This window comes from Nuphar pumila, chromosome 5 (assembly GCF_984573655.1).
Source record: "Nuphar pumila chromosome 5, dmNupPumi1.hap1.1, whole genome shotgun sequence".
Taxonomy (NCBI): domain Eukaryota; kingdom Viridiplantae; phylum Streptophyta; class Magnoliopsida; order Nymphaeales; family Nymphaeaceae; genus Nuphar; species Nuphar pumila.
In genome coordinates this window covers 22,934,855-22,951,528 of record NC_143253.1, presented here as the reverse complement: position 1 = coordinate 22,951,528, position 16,674 = coordinate 22,934,855, and the positions used below count along the sequence as shown (strand labels likewise).

Sequence of the window (16,674 nt, the reverse complement as noted above, 5' to 3'; positions counted from 1 at the left end):
CCCAACGTCTATTTGAGTGGCCCCCCCAAGGTACCTTTTGGTACTTGAGAAAAAAGAAATAAAAAATAAAAGAAAAAGAAAAATAAAATAAATTACAATCACATTCATAAAGTGAATGTGCGTAAAACAGAAGAAAAGACTAAAATACCCCTACGGCTAAACAAAAGGAAAATATATATTTTATATATATAAATAGGAGGATACATATACATATATACCATATATGTATATGTATCATCTTTTATATATATAAAATATATCTAATTACAACAATTGATGGGTACATTTTAACATGGATGACCTTCTAGTTTGTGCTTCGGAATATTTTTCTAATGCACATGGAATATTGGATTCTCTATGTTTTGAGTATTGTAAACTGTAGTCCCTATGGGTTTGCTCTTCGTTAGTAACATTATGTTCAGAATCAACAATACATTCGTCCAGGTTGTATTCATAGTCACGTCCATCAGATTTCGAAGTCAAATCTATCAAAAAAGAATATTTGGTTACTTCCTTGGTCTTTTCAAAAAAAAAAAATTTGAAGAAAGATACAGTTCTTGATACATACAATTTTCCATTTTTAAAATCATAACATCTACAACCTTTTTTTATTATCTGCATAACCTAAGAAGGCATAAGGAATGACACGGGAAGAGAGTTTATCATTTTTGTTGGTAAAGGCAAAATATTTGCATCCAAAAACTCTCAATCTTGAATAATCAAGAAATAATTTGACAAGTTTTTCAATTAAAATTATATTTTTCAAAGAACAAGATGACATTTAGTTAATGAGATAAATAGCAGTTAGGGCTACTTCTGCCCAAAACTCTTTTGAAATTTGATTTGTTATCAATAAAGTCCTAGTGATTTCCATAATGTGTTGTGTTTTTGTTCGACCAAACCATTTTTTTGAGGTGTGTATTGACAAGATCTTTAATGTGTAATGCCATGAAAATTGAGATAGTCTCTAAATTCTTTTAACAGAATTTTTTCACACTGAATCAGTGCGAAAAATGAAAATATCATTTTTAAATTTATTTTTAGTCATTTTGTAAAATGTTTGAAAATACGAAAAGACCTCTGATTTATGTTTAAGGAAGTAGATCCAAGTATGCCTAGAGAAGTCATCAACAAAAATTACATAATATGCATATCCACCTTTTGATATGACCGGTATGGAACCCCAAACGTCTGAATGTATTAACTTAAGTGGTCTAGATAAAACAAAAGTTCTATAATGAAATGGTAATCTTTGTATTTTACCAAGAATACAATCTTTACAAGCAAAACTTTCAGAATTACAACTTTTTACTAAACTTAAGTGTTGGATTTTGAATATATGAGGACGGCCAAGACTTTTGTGCCATAGATCCAAATCCAATTTATGAACATTATAACAAAAGGCATGTTAAAATATGTATATATAAATATATATATACACATATGTATATATAAATATATATACACATATGTATATATATACATATATCTCTTTTTCATCCAAATACTCAATAGGGGTATTTTGGTAAATTACAATGTACTTTTTGTTTTTTAGGTTTTTTTTCCTTTCTTTTATCTTTTTATTTTTTCTTTTTTTTCTTTTTTGTTTTATTGTATTTGGACCATTAAGGGGCCCCAACGGTCACATTTATGATCGTTGGGAATCCCAACGACTAGAAGGGAGCCACTTTGTGGTCCCTCTTAACATGTTAGCTCCTCTACTCTATAAATAGAGGAGCTCTCTCACTTGTAAAATAAGGCTTTTTCAGTCCTCTTTGTCTCTCTCTTCAATAATATCATTTTTTGCCTTTTAGGCACTTTACCCCTTAGTGGGTTATTTGGGCATTCTACGTGCTTGTGTTGTTGGCTCTTGATTTGACTCTTTTTAAGAGATCTTTTTGGATTGTTGGTGCTTCCGTTATTTTCATTACATGGTATCAGAGCCATTGGATTTTCAATATTCTTGAAAGATCGTTGGGGTTCTTCATTTTTTATCTTCCCGTCATCAATGGAGCATGAATCAAGAGTTGAGCTCTCCTTCAAACTCAATGGCACAAACCATCTCATGTGGGCTTCGGCAATAGAAAATCATCTAAGAGGTAAGAAGTTGTTGGGCTTTGTGATGGGCATCACTCTTGAACCTACCTTAAAGCTCACAAAAATTGAAGGAGGTGTTGAGAAAGCCCTAGATGGTGATGACCGCATCAAAGCCATTAATGAGCATCAATCCAAGGTAGAAGATTGGGAAAGTAATTATGCCAAAAATTTTGCATGGTTTATGAACAATGTTGATATTAAGAATTGTGCCAACATTGCAAAGTTTAGGAGAGCCAATGAAGCATGGTTCTTCCTTAAGGGTATGTATACCTAAAAAGATCTAGCTAGACAATTTTTTTGTCAAGAAAAAATTAGATCTACTAGACAAGCGGACATAAGTGTCTGTGATTATTTTAGTGCTTTAACCCCTCTTTGGGATGAACTTGTTCTTCTTGAGCCCAAGTAGATAGCTCCGAAAGATATTGAGCTTAGAAGAGAACAAATTGAAAAAGAACATTTCTTTCAATTTCTTCATGGGCTTAGGCCTGAATTTGAACAAGTTAGAGCGTCTCTTCTTCATAGAAGTAAAGCCTTACCTATTGAAGATGCTCTTGCCGAAGTATGCCAAGAGGAAACTCGTCTTGGCATAAGTGTTAAAAATGATGAAATTTTGGTCAGTCACTGTGAAGAATCCTTGCAAACAATCAAGTTTTCAAATAACTTGATACTTCAAATACTCAATACACAAAATAAATGCACAGTGTTTGTAAGTTTTACACCACAAAAGAAGTGCAATAAATGCACAGTGTTTATAAGCTTTACATCAAAGAAAGTGCAATAAATGCACAATGTTTATAAGCTTAAGGAGACAACTCCTTACTCTAATACATGCATACAATGGGCTCACATGGCCCTTATTTATAAGCAAACATAAGAGACGTTGGGCTATTCCCAACAGCTCTTATTAGAGACGTTGGGAATCAACCCAACGTCCATATTTTTAAAATTGTGTACACAGTCAATGGCTGACTGTACACTGTACACAGTCAGCCACTAACTGTGTACAAAAACATTATATAAAAAAAGCAAAAATAAAAAAATAAAAAGGAGGAATTACAATCATATTCAAAAACATGAATATGCGTAAAATATAAAAATGACTAAAATACCCCTACAACCAATACAATAAAGAAATATATATTTTATATATACAAGTAGATGAATACATATACATATATGAAATATATATATATGTATATGTATCTTCTTTTATATATATAAAATATATATAGAAAATACATTGTCTTATAAATTACAATTTAACACCCCCCCTCAAACTTAGGGCAAGATAACCGAAAGTTTGCCAAGGAGGAAATTAAACCGCGGAGCACACAAAGCTTTGCTGAAGAAATATGCCAACTGATATTCTGAAGTTACATATAGAAGATCTATAACTCCTTTCAGATACACTTCCTGAACATAGTGACAGTCCATCTCAATGTGTTTAGTCCGCTCATGAAAAGTATGATTTTTGGCAATGTATATTGGACTCTTGTTATCACAGCATAGCTTGGTGGACCCTTCTATTGAGATCCCCATGTCTTCTAATAACTGATGAATTCATACAATTTCCATGGTAGTAGTCGTCATGGCACGATATTCAGCTTTTGTTGAGGATAGAGACACTTTTTGCTTCTTACATCTCCATGAAATCAACGAGTCTCCTAAAAACACACAAAAACCAGTGGTGGAGTAACGGTTATTTGGGTCACCTCCCCAGTCAGAGTCAGTATAAGCAATTAATTTTAATTCAGAAGAAGAGGATAGAAATACTTCCTTGTTTAGTGTGTCTTTTATGTATCTCACAATCCGCAAGATGGCACTCATGTGAACTGATGTTGGTGCATGTTGGAACTAACTTGCAGTATGAACTGCATGAGAGATATCTGGTCTAGTAATACTCAGATACATCAAAGATCCCACAAGCTGTCTGTAAGGGGTGGGATCGGAGAGAGGAATACCATCATCAATCTTCATTTTGGCTCCTACTATAGCAAGAGTTTCACAAACCTTATCATCTGTAATACCTGACCGGTCAATAATCTCAGAGGCAAGCTTAGTTTGAGATAAAAAATACCCTCTATGAGAGTAAGCTACTTCAATACCCAAAAAATAAGTTAGAAATCTCAAATCAGACATTTCAAACCTATCCTTCAAAATTGATTTTATGCTTTTAACCTCTTTAGAATCACTTTCGGTTATAAGCATATCATCCACATATAAGAGCAGAATGACAATCCCTGCATTGGTTTTTCTAACAAATAAGGCAATGTCGGTGAAACAGGAAGAAAAACCATTTTCTAACATTACGGAGTTAAATCTATCATACCAAGCCTTAGGGGCTTGTTTTAAACCATAAAGTGTTTTTCGAAGACGAAGCACTTTCCCTTTGGGAGTCTCCATTCCTGGTAGAGCATTCATATATACTTCTTCATTCAGATCACCATTTAAGAAGGCGTTTTTAACATCCATTTGATAGATGTTCCATTTGTTGATTGAGGCAACGGTAATGAGACATCGGACAGTGACCATTCGGGCCACAGGAGCAAAAGTTTCTTCATAATCAATCCTGTATTCTTGACTATGTCCCTTTGCAACTAATCGAGCTTTATATCTCTCAAGAGATCCATCGCTCATAGTTTTTACCTTAAATACCCATCTACACCCTATTGCTTTCTTACCCTTAGGAAGATCTTGGAACTCCCAAGTCTTTGCCCTGTTGAGAGCTGAAAGCTCACATTCTATCGCTTTCAGCCATTCATCATTCTTTTTGGCTTCTTCGAAGTTTTTGAGTTCTATATAAGAATGAATGGCGCTAAGGCAGGCTCTATGTTTAGGAGTAAATGAATCATATGAAATAAACCTAGAAGGCATCTTTCTACTTCTCTCAGTTCTTCGTAGGTTTTCATCATTTGTTGAATTGGACCCACTAGGTTCACTGAATTTTTCAATTGCACTCCTAAAACAGTTTTTATCTCTATGGGTGTATGTTATAGGATCTCTCAATGCTCCTTCACTTCTATGTTAGGAGATAGGTGGATGAGAAGAGCCATCTTCTTTATCATTGACGTCATTATGAATGAAATCGTCATCACTATCATCAATATCATCATCATGTGCTAACATTTCAAATAAAAAGGAGTAATCCATGTTTTCTTCAAAGGGTTCACTCCTTTCAAAACCATTAACATTTTCTAGAAAACTCACATTTCTGGAAACATATAGCTTGTCATTCTCAATATCATAACAACGAAACCCTTTTTGGGTTTCAGAATATCCAAGAAAAGCACAGGCAATGGTTTTTGGCGAAAGTTTGTCATTCTTGTCAGTAAGAACGAAACATTTGCAACCAAAAATTCTCAACCGACTATAGTCGGGTTCTTTGGTATACAATTTTTCAAAAGGCGAGATATTGTTCAAGTTTTTAGAAGGTAGCTGATTTATCAGATAGACAGATACTAAAGCCGCTTCAGCCCAAAAACCTTTTGGGATGTTTTGAGAAACAAGTAATGTTCGAGTTGTCTCTATTATGTGTCTATGCTTCCTTTCGGCTAATCCATTTTGTTGAGGGGTTTTGGGACAAGATCTTTGGTGAAGAATACCATAACTTTCAAGATAATTTTTTAATTCACTTGAAAGGTATTCTCCACCAGAGTCAGTTCTAAAAATTTTTAGATTCTCATTAAATTGATTTTTTATCATCATATGATAGGTTTTAAAAATTGAGAAAACTTCATATTTGTGTTTAAGAAAATAAATCCAACAATATCTCGTGTAGTCGTCAACAAAAATGACATAATATGCAAAGCCTCCTTTTGATAGGACGGGTGCCGGTCCCCATACATCCGAATGGATCATTTCAAAAGGTCTTGTTGTAAACATAGATCTTTCACAAAAAGGCAATTTTTTCATTTTCCCAAGAATACAGTCATTACAAGTTAAATCACTTTTACATAGACTTTTAACAAAAGGTAAATGAGAAATTTTTGCAATATTTGGATGTCCAAGTTTCTTGTGTCACATTAATATCCTTTTGTTGGACAACATTACAAAACGGGTTCTTTGGAATTTGAAGGGAATCGACATAGTATAGATCGCCCTTCCTAGAGCCTTTTCCCAATCAATCTCCCGGACCGGCGATCCTGTATCCAACATTTGTTAGATGAGAACTTTATATCACACCCATGATCCGAGAGTTGAGAAACAAAAAGCAAATTTAAGTTTAATTTGGGTATAAATCTAATTTTTGGAATAAAGAACCCTTGTTTTTCAAAATTTCCTAATCTTTTTACTTCAAGAGATGTTTCATCCGCAGTTGAAACAAAAGATGGAGAGGGATTTTTTGAGTATTCGGAAAAAGAACTAAAACTTGGGGTCATGTGAAAAGAAGCACCCGAATCTAAAAGCCAAGAGGTCTTACCGGGAGGAGAAGAGGTTGACATGGCGGCTCCTGAAATAGCCCATTTTAAAAGAGGCTGAAGTGCATCCACGATTTGTTGTAATGAAAGAGCTTCATTTGAAGATGACGAGTACGCTTCCTTTTGAGGTTGGGATGTAGTAGCCATGGCAAGTAACTTTTTCCACTTTGGGCAAATAGGCTTGATATGTCTCGATTCCTTACAAAAATGACATAAAAGTTTGCTATAATCCTTCTTCCCTCCTTGACTACTTGAGTTTTGATTCTTGAAGTGAGGAGGCTTGTAGGTCCTTAAGTTGCTCCCCCGTCTTGAGACGGCATTAACTCCTTCATTTTCTTCATTATAGGAAGGTGTAGCTAGAACACTTGGGTTGTTCTTGCTTATACCCATACGAGTTTCTTCCCCACTTAGTTTAGTAATTACATATTCAAAAGAGGGGGAAGTGAAGGCGGATAAAAGAGAAGATCGGATTTGTTCGAATTCAGGCCTAAGCCCATTCAAAAAATTAAAAAATCTATTTTCTTCCAATTGTTTATAACGAAGCTCTATGGCTTCTCCACTCCACTTGGGTTTGAGCATAGCAAGCTCATCCCAAATAGAAGAGAGTTCGGCAAAATACTCCCTTATAATCATCTCTCCTTGACGAAGAGTTAGAGCTCTCTTTTGGAGGTAATATTTATGAGATAGGTCCCTAGATGTGTACATCTTCTCAAGGTACTCCCACGCTTGAGAAGCCTTCTTAAACATGATAATATTGGCGTTAATTCTTGTTTCTACGGATGAGAAAATCCATAAGAGGATTTTAAAATTCCTCATCTCCCATTCTTCATGCTTTTTGGTGTAGTCTTCAAGAGCCTTGGCTCTTTCTTCGCCTTCAAGGATTTTTATTTCTCCTTTCTCCATCAAGGTTATCTTTGGCTCCGGTTCGGGAATCGAGCCTTGAACATAACCCCAAAGCCCTTTTCCTTTAATATGAGCCTCCATGTTTCCGGCTCAGACGTGATAGTTAGACCCATTGAGTTTGAAGCCGAGAAAAATGAGAGTTTTTTTCACCCATTAGAGAGGAGAGATGATTAAAAAGAATACGTACCACAAAGGATTTTTAGACCTTTCTTGATAGAAGAGTCTTCTAAAATATTGGATAAACAAGTGAATCCACTTCAATCACCAAAAAAATCAAGGGCACGCTTTTCGAGGCACCCAAAAAAGTGAGAATCCACTCGCTCCTTTTTTTTCTCTAACCTTGCTATGATACCATGTGAAGAATCCTTGCAAACAATCAAGTTTTCAAATAACTTGATACTTCAAATACTTAATACACAAAATAAATGCACAGTGTTTATAAGCTTTACACCACAAAAGAAGTGCAATAAATGCACAGTGTTTATAAGCTTTACACAAAGTGCAATAAATGCACAGTGTTTATAAGTTTAAAGAGACAACTCCTTACTCTAATACATGCATACAATGGGCTCACATAGCCCTTATTTATAAGCAAACTTAAGAGACGTTGGGCTATTCCCAACAGCTCTTATTAGAGACGTTGGGAATCAGCCCAACGTCTATATTTTTAAAACTGTGCACACAGTCAATGCCTGACTGTTGTACACTGTACACAGTCGCCACTGACTGTGTACAAAAACATTATATAAAAAAAACAAAAATAAGAAATGAAAAAAATAAAAAAATAAAAAGGAGGAATTACAATCATATTAAAAAACATGAATATGCATAAATTGTAGAAATGACTAAAATACCCCTACAGCCAATACAATAAAGAAATATATATTTTATATATACAAGTAGATGAATACATATACATATATGAAATATATATATGTATATGTATCTTCTTTTATATATATAAAATATATATAGAAAATACATTGCCTTATAAATTACAATTTAACAGTCACTAAGCCGGGAACCAATGTAAAAGCTTATAGACTACCTCATTTTTCAAAAAAAACAATGGGTATAGAAAGGGAGTGATTTGTCACTATTATAATGAACCGAGGCATATTAAGTCAGTTTGTCCTAAGCTTAAAGGAAAGGTGGTCGCGGTTGGAGATAACACTCCAAAGAAGGAAGAAGAAAATATTAATGGACGAGATATCAAAGAAACTCTTTGTCAAATTTCCGAAGCCCTCCAACATCTTCTCATGACTTCTTCAACATCGACTTCTGGAACCGCCATAGCCTATTCATCATCACCTCCAGGTATGTGGATACTAGACTCCGGTAATTCTTTTCACATGACATCACACAAAAATTCTCTTTCAAATGTTTTTTCAACCCTATGTCTTTGTATGTTTCAACGGCCGATGGGACTTCTTTAAAAATTGAAAGTATGGAAACACTTGACTCAAAATCCTCTCAAAAAATTTTTGTTCCTAAAGAGTTGTTCCAAAAGTTAACTTAAACCTCTTTTCAGTCTCCCAAATTATCGATCATGGTTGCCAAGTCTCTTTCTCACCTAAAGATTGCACCGTGCAGGATCTCTAGTCAGGGAAGTTGATTGGGCAAGGCCATAGGAGGGGTGATCTTTATTTTATGGATTTTATGACTCTTTCATCCAAGTCATTTTTTAATTTTGTAAATGTCAAAAGTATTGAGGTTTGGCATAAGAGACAGTCATCCGAATTTTTTGAAGATGTCTCTTTTTCCTTTTTTGGACAATACTTGTAAAGACAAACACATGACTTGTAAAGATTGCATTTTTGGAAAATCTAAAGTTATTCTATTTCCTCAGAGAAATTGTGTTCCCACATGGCTGTTTGAACTTGTTCATTCTGATGTATGGGGTCCCTCTCCTGTTGCATCTAAAGGAGGTTTCTTATATTATGTTGTCTTTATTAACGATTTTACTCGATTTACATGGATTTACTTCCTAAACCGAAAATCTGAGATTTTCTCCTTTTTTAAAGAATTTCATGCAATGGTTAAAAATCATTTTTTAGGAAACTTGTCCATTCCTAGATCCGACTCGGGAGGAGAATACATGTCCAATGAGTTTCAAAAATATTTGAGAGAAAATTGAATTTTTCATCAACGTTCTTGTCCTAATACTCTGCAACAAAATGGTCTTGCGGAAAGAAAGCATAGACACATAATAGAGACAACAAGAACTTCATTAGTTTCCAAAAATATTCCAAAGTCTTTTTGGGTAGAAGTTGTTCTAACGTCAACATATTTAATTAATAGAACGCCCTCGACCTCTTTAAAAAATCTTTCTCCATTTGAAAAACTTTACAATATGTCTCCCGACTATAAAAGACTAAGAGTTTTTTTATGTAAGTGTTTTGTTCTAACCCACAAGAATGATAAACTTTCTCCAAGGGAAATTGAATGTATTTTCTTAGGATATGGAGAAAAACAAAAAGGTTACCATTGTTTTGACCTATTAAATAACAAACTTTATATTTCAAAAGACGTCACTTTTCTAAAAGAAGAAAATAGTTTTTCGCATAACCTAAATGAAAATGTTGATTATTCTTTTTTGTTTGACTTGTTACCTCAAGAAAAATGCATGGACAATCATGTTGAAACTATTAAACCTCCTGAAGTTGCCATTGAGGATCATATTGAACCTCAAAATGATGAGCAACATGATCTACATGAAAACCTAAATGAAAATATAACAAGTCATACACAAGTTTATACTAGAAAAAGTGAAAATAATCCTCCTTGTGCCCTTGAAAAATTCTCTCAAAATGAATCGTTAGAAGAATCCTCTCAAAGGAGATCAAATCGTATTTCTAAAAAACCTAATAGATTTGTATATTATGATTCTTTTTCTCTAAATTTTTGAGCTTATTTGTTAGCCCTTCGTTCCTTCCATGAATCATCCCATTATAATGATGCCAAACAATATGCCCATTGGAATGAAGCAATGAAACTTGAACTTAATGCACTCAATAAAGCACAAACTTGGAAAATCATTGATCTCCCTAATGGCAAGAAACTCATTGGATGTAGATGGGTTTTCAAAGTAAAAACTAAAAGTGATGGTTCTTTAGAAAAAATTAAGGCTCGACTAGTAGCCAAAGGATATGCCCAAGAATACGGGGTAGATTATGATGAGACTTTTGAAACTGTTGCTCGAATGACTAGTGTTTGAGCCTTTATTGCAAATAGCCTCTATTAAAAAATGACCCATTTTTTAATTGGATGTCAAGAATGCCTTTTTAAATGGAGAACTGGGTGAAGAAGTTTATATAGAACCACCTCCTGGCATGAATTTAAATGGTAAATTTTTGAAATTAAAAAAGGCGTTATATGGTCTTAAGCAAGCTCCCAAAGTTTGGTATGACAAGTTTAGTAATGTATTAATCGATTTGGGTTTTATTTCTTATTATACTGACACTGCTCCTTTTGTTAAGAAAATAGGTGACTTCATTGTTATTCTACTTCTGTATGTTGATGATATGATCATCACTGAAAGTGACAAAAAGGGAGTAAATGATGTTAAGTCTATACTAAAGAAAACCTTTGATATGTCTGACTTAGGGTTTTTGAGATATTTTCTAGGTATTGAAGTGATGTATTCTCCTCGAGGATATATTCTATCTCAAATGAAATTAGCAGCAGACATATGTACCAAATCAAGAGTTTCAAATGAAAAGAAAGTGGAAACTCATGAAGTTATAAATGCAAAGTTGAGACTTGAGGATGGTGTTCTTCTTGAGAATCCTACCTCCTATCGACAATTAATTGGATCCCTTACTTATCCATCACTCGTCCGAATATTACTCATGTGGTTCACGCTGCAAGTCAATTTCAGCATGCTCCTACTACAGTTCACATGGCGGTCGTAATGCGAATTGTGCGATATATCAAGAACTCCATCTCCAAAGGGCTTTTTTTATCCTCTTATTCATCTCTTGAATTAATTGTTTATACTGATGCTGATTGGGGGAGAAATCCCAATAATCGAATCTCAACTACTGGTTTTTACATTTTTTTAGGAGATTCCCTCATTTCGTGGAGATGTAAGAAGCAACAAAAGTTTCTCTATCATCCACTGAAGTTGAATATCGGGCCATGATGATGACAACTATGAAAATTGTGTGGCTTAAAAGTCTCCTCTATGACATGGGCATCCTCATTTCTTCTACAACCAAGATGTGTTGTGATAACAAAAGCGCGATCTACATCGCAAGTAATCATACTTTCCACGAGTGTACCAAGCATATTGAAATGGATTGCCACTATGTTCGAGACAAATTTCTCAGAGGAACCATCACACTACCATATGTTACTTCAGAATATCAGTTGGCTGACTTCTTCACTAAAGCGCTGCTGACTTCGCGTTTTATGTTTCTTCTTAGCAAACTTTCGATCTTCTCCCCGTAAAGTTTGAGGAGGCATGTTAATATATATATATATATCTTTTTCATCCAAATACTCGATAGGGGTATTTTGGTAAATTATAGTGTACTTTTTGTTTTTTAGGTTTTTCTTTTCCTTTCTTTTATCTTTTTATTTTTTCTTTTATGTTTTATTGTATTTGGACCATTAAGGGGGCCCACCCATCTAGTCGTTGGGGCCCCAACGGTCACATTTATGATTGTTGGGGCTCCCAACGACTAGAAGGGGGCCCCTTTGTGGTCCCTCTTAACATGTTAGCTCCTCTATAAATAGAGGAGCTCTCTCAGTTGTAAAATAAGGATTTTTCAGCCCTCTTTGTCTCTCTCTTCAATAATATCATTTTTTGCCTTTTAGGTACTTTACCCCTTAGTGGGTTATTTGGGCATTCTACTTGCTTGTGTTATTGGCTCTTGGTTTGACTCTTTCTAAGAGATCTTTTTGGATTGTTGGTGCTTCCGTTATTTTCATTACAAGGCATTCTTGGGTAATTCCAAAAAATCCATATAGTAGAGTTCTCCTTCTCTATTGCCTTCCCTAATCAGCTTTCCTGACTAACGATCATTTACCCAACAACCATGAGAAGAGAAAGAGATGTAACACCCTTAATCATATATTTGAGAGACAGATAAAATATTTAAATTTAGTTTAGGAATATATCTAACTTCTGAAATAAAAAAAAAATATATTTGGATTTTTTAAAGTTTTCAAAATTTTCTATTTCTTTTATTTCAAGAAATGTACCATTAACTTTGAAAACTTTTGATACACTTGAGTTATTGTTAAGACATTCGGACAAACTAATGATATTTGGGATCATATGAAAAGAAGCACCAAAGTTAAAGAGCCAAGGAAAGTTACCGGGATCAGATAAGGATGAGACAGTTGCTCCGGTTGAGGCTTCAGTTGAGAAGGGTGCTCCTTTGAGAAGAGGTTAAAGGATTTTCATTATTTGTACCATATATACAGGTGCATCTTGATTGGTTTGATCTTTTGATTCTAAACCAACGGATGTAACTTTCTTCTTTTTTTCTTCTATTCAATTTAAGACATTGAGGCCTAATGGCAAATGACTTTTCTTTTGTCATAATCATTATTTTGTCTACCAAAATGAGGCAGCCTATAAGTGAGCATATAATTTCTCGGTCTAGATACGGTTAGAACAAAATCTCCTTTATTCTTTGGAGTATTCTTCTTGAGTCTATTTTTCTCTATAGTTAGTTCATCAATAGTGTTAATAATAGAGGGAACTTTTCTTCTATGTAAAAGAGTCGATTTGGTTGTTTTAAATTTCAGCCTCAAACTATTTATAAATTGGTAAAAATGTTTCATATCAAGTTGTTTTTGGTGAAGCTCGATATCTTCGGAACAATGCCACTTTGGCTCAAGGAGAGCCAACTCTTCTCAAAGTTCGAACAATTCATTATAATATTACCTAATACTTTTATCCTTTTGAGTCAAAGTTTGAACTTTATCTTTCAAATTGCACACATGTGCAATGTCTTTAAGGAAATACATATTTCTAAGGTATTCTCAAGCCTTAATGGCATACTCGAATTTAGCTAGACTAAAGCATTTCTTGATGTCAACGCTATAAATTAGCCATGACATGATCTTGGCATGCCCTATCCTCTATTCTTTTCACTTTTTCTCATATGTGGCTAATGCCTTATTTTTCTCTCCGTATGTGAGAGGCACCTCTTTCTCATTTTCAATTTTTGTGAGAATTAGTTTTGGTTTTGAATCAGAACCATCTACTATTCCCCACAACCCTTTTCCCAAATGTGACGCTTCATGATTGAAGCCCACATCACATAAGTGGTATCATTTAGTTTCATGGGCATGATGGTGTCTTTATCATTGTCATCCATTTTTACAATGGTGAAGAAGAAAAAGAGATGAGAAGAGAGAAAAGAAAAAAGAAAAAAAAGAGAGAAAAGAGGAAAGGACAAGAGCACAATCACAATCTTTGTGTAGCCAACGATCCTCCAAACGTCTTCTTTCTTCAACTATGGTAGCACAAAAGACACTTGAATCACGAACAAGAAGATGAATCAACTTTCGCTAAAGAGGCACCAAAAATGAGGTAGAAACTCTCCAAGATCTAGAAGCTTCCAAGCTCTAATACCATGTAAGGAAATGAGGATCTTCCACGAAAGCACAAATGCTTGTAATAAGTGTCTATTGTATACACTACAATCATAACCCACAAAAGGGCATAAATGGAAGAACACAAAAGATAAAATAATTAACTTTATTTCATTCACATGAAATGCATAAAAGCATTATTACATTGGAGAGGAGGATCCTCCCTTATTTATACACAAAGTGAGAGGGAGAGAGAGGAGCTCTAAAGAGCTCCATAGAACCGTTAGAGCTAGTTCAACGGTTCTAATTATAACTGTTGGACTAGCTCCAACGACTACATCAACTAGTCAAGATCTAGTTGAATCTTGACTAGTTTAAGGTCTAGTTCAAATTGAATTGAACTAGACAAAAATAAAAATACAAAAGCGAAGAAAAAAAAAGAAAGAAAGAAAAATAAAAATAAAATAAATAAATATAGAATATTATATATTATATTATATATAGTTACATGGATGAGTACACTTTTTAACAATAGATACGATACTTACAACATTACCTGCCATACATATTCGTTATAAACATAAATACACATATAAATACATACACTATATGCAATATGTAGACATTTGGATGATATATGCATATACAAGTGTAAACATGTATAATTGTGTATATTATATACATATATGTTAAAAGATATCCAGACCTGGCCGAGTCACTGAGTCGAGTCTTGGGTCCTAGAACACTGCATCATAAAGTATCTTCACCATGGTAGAGTTTAACTACCAATGTTCATGATGGATTAGTGTTGTTCTGACATGGGCACCAGAGTATCCAACCATAGATAAAGAAAGGGATCAGAGAAAATAAAGATAAAATTGTCCAATGACTGTGATCCCCAATTCTTGATTGGAAAGGATCTCCATTCTTTGGATGGATAGAGATGTGAGACATAGCTTTTGGGTTTTCTTCAGTATTGCAAAAACAGTTGGACAATGAGAATGGATGGGAAGCCCCTAATTGAATTGATAAAGTAATATGATATACTTCAACATGAATTCCATCCTATAGTTTATCTACTCCAGAAATTGTCAACCTTGAACCACAATTCCATCTGAGATTTTACACGTTATATGTTACATAATTTGAATATTCTGTTCATTCCCACAAAAAAAAAAGGAAATGATACTAATGATGCAAATAGTACCATTTTAAGTTTTTAACCCTATAATCTTCCTATGCATGATCATTCTTTAAAGTGGTGAAACAATTCCTGAGATGTTGGCTTTTGAGCATCTAAAGAAACAAAAAGTGTGAAACCCTTATGTGTTTCATGAATCAAGATTTCCAGTCTCTCTCAAAAAGAAAAGTTTTTCAGGCAAGCAATTGAACCAATTATGATTTCTAAACGGCCAAGAGTTCATATTCCTAGTACCTACTTCAAAACCATTGATCACATTCTCATTCCTCAATTAAGCTTCAGAAATGAATCCAAATATCATCTCCTCTAACTGACAATTGGGAATCCAAAGTAATGGATTTAAAATACCTCTTTATTCCTATGTAGCAAGAAGTGCACTGTAAGCGCCGACTATGAGCGGGTTCGTCCTCCACGTTTAACACCGAGGGGGTGGGGTGTGTGTGTGTGTGTGTGTGTGTGTGTGGGGGGGGGGGGGGGGGGGGGGGGGAGGGAGAGGAGGGGGCGCGGGTGCTTTGGGTGGAACTTAAATTTAACGAAGCTCAACCTTCCTTTATCAGTTATCATATCTTAGTCCCATGTATTCTACGATTCCACAAACACTTCCAAACAAAATCTAGGGTTTATTCCAGCTTTCCTGACTAAGATAGTAACAGAACACCGAATATAAAACGTTGGATCAATCCATTTCAATGAACCCTAATATACCAAATTCCTAAAATCTCACAAGATTCGGAACGATCAATTAACATACTGCAAACCCACAAAAATGGAATTGGTTGCATGAAATTACTTGCAGAAACCAAGTGCAAATTTCATAAGCACGTCGCTTTCCGTCATCCAAAGAAAAATGAAGCAAAAATCCAACAAAAATATATTCGAATATGACGAAAAACGCACAAAAAAGTAAATGGTGGTCATGAAGCAAGACAGAGAGAGAAACACACCGTTGGGATTGATGGGCAGATACGGAGCTAAAGGGCGTCGACGGATTCGATGGTTGAGGGACGGTCCCGAAGACGGTGGGAGACTTGGGAGGTGCGGATGGGCCTGAGTTCCTCCCAAAGCCCTTGAACGCCATAGCTGCAAGACTCTCTCTCTCGGAGGGCTATTTCAAAATGACATGGGCAAAATAAAACAACCCTCGATTTTCATAAATTTCTGAAACGCTGTCACATGGACATATACTATTTCATAGGAATCATGTCTTGAATCATTTCTTTTGGATGTAAAACTATGATTTTTAAGTCCTAAAGTTTTGGTACATTGTGGGTTTTTTATTTTTAAAGACTTTTAAAAGCATAGATGTACATCACAATCAGATGATCCAATATTTTTTTCTACTAAAAAGTGCATTTAGGTCATAGTTGTGGGCTTTGATAAACAAGAAAAACTAAAAAAGTTGTGAAAAATTATGATTTCTAGCAAATAGGTTTTGTAATTTGGAACTTTATACGATATCAAATGACATAAGTATTTTTTTAAGAATATGTCAAGCCACGTGTG

The 16,674-nt window shown here is 34.6% G+C and overlaps 1 protein-coding gene across 1 annotated transcript in view; it reads right to left on the bottom strand.

Moving 5' to 3' along the window:
• LOC149837106 (SAC3 family protein B-like) overlaps positions 1-16,250 on the bottom strand; it is a 32,498-nt gene extending 16,248 nt beyond the window's left edge. The window contains exon 1 of the mRNA XM_090007249.1: positions 16,116-16,250. Within this exon, the coding sequence (XP_089863375.1) occupies positions 16,116-16,249 (134 nt within the window). The 5' untranslated portion in view covers position 16,250. The remainder of the gene's footprint in view (positions 1-16,115) is intronic.
• Between the last annotated feature and the right edge of the window lie 424 nt (positions 16,251-16,674).